Below are 7,880 nucleotides of genomic sequence, written 5' to 3' on the forward strand. Positions count from 1 at the left end.
ATCCATCTCTGCAGCACCTGAAATCTCTCCTATCTGCTCAGGGCTGGGTCTGAATGGATGAGACCTGAAGGATTTACTGTGGATCCCCCACTGCTGCATTCCGATGAGGATGGCTGCTGGAGGAAGATTCTCGGGCCTCACTTCTCTTCATGAAGTCTCTCAGTGCCCTCTTCCTTAGCTTGCGTGCAGGTGGAGACAGGCGGGCACAATGCAAGCACCAGGCAGCGGACGCACAATTCATGAGGATCCAGTGTACTCATCCTTTTTCTGCAATCCCGGACATTTCTTTGATGTTTCTGGCATCTTCAAGATGGAAAGTAGAAAAAGTCTTGATGGTAGAAAAGTTGTAATGGAGAGCTGTAGAAAATCCGACCGATGGGAACGGGCAGAGACTAAAGATGGGGATTAGGGGGAAGCAGGGGGAAATGGGTAGGGCTCGGGAATGCCCAGTGGGGCCCGGGCACTGCACGTGCTCAGAGAAAAAAAAAATCTCTCTGAGCTATTGGAGAGCTTATCTGCAAATTGGGAGCTGTTGGGACAACACCCATATGTGGCTGATTCATCCTGCTTGTCCTAGGAGAAGCTGGCAACCTACTGGGATCCCACCAATCTTTTCCTCTGAATGCATTCAACAGAAACCAGACATGAGACACTGGCTTTGTACTGGGGGTTGGGGGGGGGGGGAAGAAAGACAGACACTGGAGCAGATCAAGGGCTTCACCTGAGTTGTAATACCTGACAGGATTAAAGTAGATTACAGAAAACTTCTTATTCTACTAGGATTTGAGCTGAAAAGGATAAATATAAGTTCCGAAAAACTCTAGATGTGAAAGCCTGGCTAGCTCAAGGGTTGAGTGCTGGGTTAGTAACTGGAGGCTGAGGGTTCAATCCTCAGCTAGGGAAGAGTGCAGATTGGTTGGAAGAGAGGACCTGAGCAGTGAGAGGACTGCAGCAGTGGAAAGGGAGGTGGGTGAGGTAGAGGGGGAGAGAGGGTGGAGGGGGAGCAGAATAGAGTGAACCTAGTTTTTCTAAAAAAAAATCATATTCAAAAACAGAAAAGCATAACCCTTCTTTTTCTTTTCCTCCAATCCACCATCTCTCCCCCACTACCATCTCTCCTCTTCCACCCAACCACCACACTCCACTCTGCATCTGCACTCTGCCCTAGCTGAGGGTTGAACCCTCAGCATCCAGTTACTAACCCAGCACTCAACCCTTGAGCCAGCCAGGCTTTCACACTAAGACCTGTTCGGAACTTATATTTATCCTTTTCTGAGCTCAAATCCTAGTAGTTGACGCAATAAAACATTTAAGTCCTATTCCTTAGCTGAGACTTGAACCCTCAGCCTCCAGTTACTAACCCAGCACTCAACCGTTGAGCCAGCCAAGTTTTCACAGCAAAACTTTTTCAGAACTTATATTTATCCTTTTCTGAGCTCAAATCCTTGTAGTTGACACAAAAAAAACTTTGCCTCTACTCCTTAGTTGAGGCTTTCCTCTAATCCACACTGGACTGACAAAGGGTGGCTCACTTTTTCTCCCCCTTATAACTTTCAGGCCTTGATTTGGATTTAATATTTAAACAGCCAGTCAGGGGAGTTAAACCCAGGACTCTTTGGTGCAAGATAACAAACTTTTCCTCTAGTCCACCACTGAACTAATGAAGGTTGGCCCACTTTTTCTCCCTCTTATACTTCTCCTTCCTTGATTTGGATTTAAAATTAAAACAGCCGGTCATGGGAGTTGAACCCAGGACTCTTTGGTGCAAGGTAACAAACTTTTCCTCTAGTCCACCACTGAACTAATGAAATTTGGCCCACTTTTTCTCTCTCTTATACTTCTCCTTCCTTGATTTGGATTTAAAATTCAAAAAGTTGGTTATGGGAGTTGAATCCAGGACTGTTTGGTGCAAGGTAATAATCTTTTCCTCTAGTCCACCACTGAACTAATGAAGGTGGGTTCACTTTTTCACCCCTTTATAAATTTCATGCCTTGATTTGGATTTAAAATTCAAAAAAAGCTGGTCATGGGAGTTGAACCCAGAACTCTTTGGTGCAAGGTAACAAACTTTTCCTCTAGTCCACCACTGAACTAATGAAGGTGGGTTCACTTTTTCACCCCTTTATAAATTTCATGCCTTGATTTAGATTTAAAATTCAAAAAGCTGGTCATGGGAGTTGAACCCAGGACTCTTTGGTGAAAGGTAACAAACTTTTCCTCTAATCCACCACTGAACTAATGAAGGCTGGTTTACTTTTTCTCCCCCTTATACTTCTCCTTCCAGGATTTTGGTTTAAAACTGAAAACAACTCATCAAGCAAGGGATTTGATCCCATGACCAGAAGCTAATTCATATAAAGCTGCTCATTTTCTCCTTCTTATACCTCTCATACCCTGATTTGGATTTAAAATTCAATCAACTGATCAAGCAGGGGATTTGAACTCATGAGGTTTAAGACCTAAGGCAGGAGCACAACCACCAGGCCACAAGTTACTCCATATTACTGCTGTTTATTTTTGGCTCTCTTATACCTCTTATTCTCTGATTTGGCTTTAAAATTAAGTTGATTGATCAAGTAGGGGATTTTAACCCATGACAATTGGGTAATAAGGGAGATACAGGTCCAGCAGGCCACAAATAATTTCACACTCAAGTGTTTTCTTTTATTCCCTCTTATACCTCTCAATTCAATAATTTGGTTTTAAAATTCAATCAGTAGCTCTAGCATGGGAGTTGAACTCATAACGTTTGGGACCCAAGGCAAGGAAACATCCAATAGGCCACAAGCTAATCTCTGTGAATATGATTTATTTTTCTCCCTCTTATACCTCTTGTTCCCTGATTTGGCTTTAAAATAATTGGAAAGCCCTGAGCTATGAGAGAATTTGAACCTACAGCCTCTTATTATACAAGCAAGACCATCTCAGAGGCCACCACTGACCCAGCAGGGTCAAGGCTCCTCTTTTCTCCCCCTTATATCCTTCACTGTTGATTTGATTTTAAAATGCAAATATACCAAGCAGGGAATTTAAACCCAGGATGCTCTGAAGTAAAGAAAGAGGAACAACCCACTGATCAAACAATGGCTGCCTTTATTTTTATGGTCAATAGAAGGATTTGAACCCACAACCTATTGTTATAAAGCAGCATCACCGCCTATTTATCTTTTCCTGTTGATTTTTCTCCCTCTTATACTCTCATGCCCTGATTTGGATTTAAGATTGAGTCAACTGATCAAGCAGGGTATTTGAACCCTTGACCTTTGACTAATGAAGTAGGTCATATCCACCAGGTCAGAATTACCTCCCCAATGCCTTTATTTTCCTTCTCTTCTACCTCTCATTCTCTGATATGAACCTATCCTGATTCATTATGGGATCTGCAGCACTGGGTAAGGTCAGGAACTACAAATCCCATACTGCCTTGAGAAATAAATTCAACAACCTTGTATGATATAAAAGGTACAAGGGGTATGATAAAAAAGGTACAAGGGGGAGTATGATTAAAAAGGTACAAGGGGGGTATGATTAAAAAGGTACAAGGGGGGGTATGATTAAAAAGGTACAAGGGGGGGTATGATAAAAAAGGTTCAAGGGGGGTATGATAAAAAATTTACAAGGGGGGTATGATTAAAAAGGTACAAGGGGGGGTATGATTAAAAAGGTACATGGGGGGGTATGATAAAAAAGGTACAAGGGGGGTATGATTAAAAAGGTACAAGCGGGGGTATGACTAAAAAGGTACAAGGGGGGGGTATGATTAAAAAGGTACAAGGGGGGTATGATAAAAAAGGTACAAGGGGGGGTATGATAAAAAAGGTACAGGGGGGTATGATAAAAAAGGTATAAGGGGGGTATGATAAAAAAGGTACAAAGGGGGGTATGATTAAAAAGGTACAAGGGGGGTATGATAAAAAAGGTACAAGGTGGGTATGATTAAAAAGGTACAAGGGGGGTATGATAAAAAAGGTACAAAGGGGGGTATGATTAAAAAGGTGCAAGGGGGGGTATGATTAAAAAGGTACAAAGGGGGGTATGATTAAAAAGGTACAAGGGGGGTATGATAAAAAAGGTACAAAGGGGGGTATGATTAAAAAGATACAAGGGGGGTATGATAAAAAAGGTTCAAGGGAGGGTATGATTAAAAAGGTACAAGGGGGGGTATGATAAAAAAGGTACAAGGGGGGAGTATGATTAAAAAGGTACAAGGGGGGGGTAAGATTAAAAAGGTACAAGGGGGTATGATTAAAAAGGTACAAGGGGGATATGATTAAAAAGGTACAGGGGGGTATGATTAAAAAGGTACAAGGGGGGTATGATTAAAAAGGTACAGGGGGATATGATTAAAAAGGTACAAGGGGGGGGGTATGATAAAAAAGGTACAAAGGGGGGTATGATTAAAAAGGCACAAGGGGGGTATGATAAAAAAGGTACAAGGGGGGTATGATTAAAAAGGTACAAGGGGGGGTATAATAAAAAAGGTACAAAGGGGGGTATGATAAAAAAGGTACAAGGGGGGTATGATAAAAAAGGTACAAGGGGGGTATGATAAAAAAGGTACAAAGGGGGTATGATTAAAAAGGTACAAGGGGGGGTATGATAAAAAAGGTACAAAGGGGGGTATGATTAAAAAGGTACAAGGGGGGTATGATTAAAAAGGTACAAGGGGGTATGATTAAAAAGGTACAAGGGGGGTATGATTAAAAAGGTACAAGGGGGGTATGATAAAAAAGGTACAAGGGGGGGTATGATTAAAAAGGTACAAGGGGGGTATAATAAAAAAGGTACAAAGGGGGGTATGATAAAAAAGGTACAAGGGGGGTATGATAAAAAAGGTACAAGGGGGGGTATGATAAAAAAGGTACAAGGGGGGTATGATAAAAAAGGTACAAGGGGGGTATGATTAAAAAGGTAAAAGGGGGGGTATGATTAAATAGGTACAAGGGGGGTATGATAAAAAAAAGTACAAGGGGGGTATGATAAAAAAGGTACAAGGGGGGGTATGATTAAAAAGGTACAAGGGGGGGTATGATAAAAAAGGTACAAGGGGGGTATGATTAAAAAGGTACAAGGAGGAGTATGATAAAAAAGGTACAAGGGGGGTATGATTAAAAAGTTACAAGGGGGGGTATGATAAAAAAGTTACAAGGGGGGTATGATTAAAAAGGTACAAGGGGGGGTATGATAAAAAAGGTACAAGGGGGGTATGATAAAAAAGGTACAAGGGGGGGTATGATAAAAAAGGTACAAAGGGGGGTATGATAAAAAAGGTACAAGGGGGGTGTATGATAAAAAAGGTACAAGAGGGGGTATGATAAAAAAGGTACAAGGGGGGTATGATTAAAAAGGTACAAGGGGGGGGTATGATTAAAAAGGTACAAGGGGGTGTATGATAAAAAAAGTACAAGGGGGGTATGATAAAAAATGTACAAGGGGGGTATGATTAAAAAGGTACAAGGGGGGCTATGATAAAAAAGGTACAAGGGGGTAAGATTAAAAAGGTACAAGGGGGGATATGATAAAAAAGGTACAAGGGGGGTATGATAAAAAGATACAAGGGGGGTATGATAAAAAAGTTACAAGGGGGGTATGATTAAAAAGGTACAAGGGGGTATGATAAAAAAGGTACAAGGGGGGTATGATAAAAAAGGTACAAGGGGGGGTATGATTAAAAAGGTACAAGGGGGGTATGATTAAAAAGGTACAAGGGGGGTATGATAAAAAAGGTACAAGGGGGGGTATGATAAAAAAGGTACAGGGGGGTATGATAAAAAAGGTATAAGGGGGGGTATGATAAAAAAGGTACAAAGGGGGGTATGATTAAAAAGGTACAAGGGGGGTATGATAAAAAAGGTACAAGGGGGGGTATGATTAAAAAGGTACAAGGGGGGTATGATAAAAAAGGTACAAAGGGGGGTATGATTAAAAAGGTGCAAGGGGGGGTATGATTAAAAAGGTACAAGGGGGGGTATGATAAAAAAGGTACAAAGGGGGGTATGATTAAAAAGGTACAAAGGGGGTATGATTAAAAAGGTAAAAAGGGGGGTATGATTAAAAAGGTGCAAGGGGGGGTATGATTAAAAAGGTACAAGGGGGGGTATGATAAAAAAGGTACAAAGGGGGGTATGATTAAAAAGGTACAAAGGGGGTATGATTAAAAAGGTACAAGGGGGGGTATGATAAAAAGGTAAAAAGGGGGGTATGATTAAAAAGGTGCAAGGGGGGGTATGATTAAAAAGGTACAAGGGGGGTATGATAAAAAAGGTACAAAGGGGGGTATGATTAAAAAGGTACAAAGGGGGGTATGATTAAAAAGGTACAAGGGGGGTATGATAAAAAAGGTACAAAGGGGGGTATGATTAAAAAGGTACAAGGGGGGTATGATTAAAAAGGTACAGGGGTGGTATGATTAAAAAGGTACAACAGGGGTATGATTAAAAAGGTACAGGGGGGTATGATTAAAAAGGTACAGGGGGGTATGATTAAAAAGGTACAAGGGGGGTATGATAAAAAAGGTACAAGGGGGGGTATGATAAAAAAGGTACAAGGGGGTATGATAAAAAAGGTACAAGGGGGGGTATGATTAAAAAGGTACAAGGGGGGTATGATAAAAAAAGTACAAGGGGGGTATGATAAAAAAGGTACAAGGGGGGTATGATTAAAAAGGTACAAGGGAGGGTATGATTAAAAAGGTACAAGGGGGTATGATTAAAAAATTACAAAGGGGGTATGATTACAAAGGTACAAGGAGGGGTATGATTAAAAAGGTACAAGGGGGGTATGATAAAAAAGGTACAGGGGGGGTATGATTAAAAAGGTACAAGGGGGGTATAATAAAAAAGGTACAAAGGGGGGTATGATAAAAAAGGTACAAGGGGGTATGATAAAAAAGGTACAAGAGGGGGTATGATAAAAAAGGTACAAGGGGGTATGATAAAAAAGGTACAAGGGGGGGTATGATTAAAAAGGTACAAGGGGGGTATGATAAAAAAAGTACAAGGGGGGTATGATAAAAAAGGTACAAGGGGGGTATGATTAAAAAGGTACAAGGGGGGGTATGATAAAAAAAAGTACAAGGGGGAGTATGATAAAAAAGGTACAAGGGGGGGTATGATTAAAAAGGTACAAGGGGGGTATGATAAAAAAAAGGTACAAGGGGGGTATGATTAAAAAGGTACAAGGAGGGGTATGATAAAAAAGGTACAAGGGGGGTATGATAAAAAAGTTACAAGGGGGGGTATGATAAAAAAGTTACAAGGGGGGTATGATTAAAAAGGTACAAGGGGGGGTATGATAAAAAAGGTACAAGGGGGTATGATAAAAAAGGTACAAGGGGGTATGATAAAAAAGGTACAAAGGGGGGTATGATTAAAAAGGTACAAGGGGGGTATGATAAAAAAGGTACAAAGGGGGGGGTATGATTAAAAAGGTACAAGGGGGGTATGATAAAAAAGGTACAAAGGGGGGTATGATTAAAAAGGTGCAAGGGGGGTATGATTAAAAAAGGTACAAGGGGGGGTATGATTAAAAAGGTACAAGGGGGGGTATAATAAAAAAGGTACAAAGGGGGGCATGATAAAAAAGGTACTAGGGGGGTATGATAAAAAAGGTACAAGGGGGGGTATGATAAAAAAGGTACAAGGGGGTATGATAAAAAAGGTACAAGGGGGGTATGATTAAAAAGGTACAAGGGGGGTATGATAAAAAAGTACAAGGGGGGGTATGATAAAAAAGGTACAAGGGGGGTATGATTAAAAAAGGTACAAGGGGGGGTATGATAAAAAAAGTACAAGGGGGAGTATGATAAAAAAGGTACAAGGGGGGTATGATTAAAAAGGTACAAGGGGGGGTATGATAAAAAAGGTACAAGGGGGGTATGA

General features: G+C 41.1%; 1 protein-coding gene across 1 annotated transcript in view; it reads right to left on the reverse strand.

Annotated features, from left to right (window-relative positions):
• Positions 1 to 237: 237 nt before the first annotated feature.
• The window catches only part of LOC117352340 (homeobox protein aristaless-like 4), a 37,327-nt gene continuing 29,684 nt past the window's right edge, over positions 238 to 7,880 (reverse strand). Inside the window, exon 4 of the mRNA XM_033928767.1 lies at positions 238 to 303. Within this exon, the coding sequence (XP_033784658.1) occupies positions 238 to 303 (66 nt within the window). The remainder of the gene's footprint in view (positions 304 to 7,880) is intronic.

This window comes from Geotrypetes seraphini, chromosome 19 (genome assembly GCF_902459505.1).
Source record: "Geotrypetes seraphini chromosome 19, aGeoSer1.1, whole genome shotgun sequence".
Classification (NCBI taxonomy): Eukaryota; Metazoa; Chordata; class Amphibia; order Gymnophiona; family Dermophiidae; genus Geotrypetes; species Geotrypetes seraphini.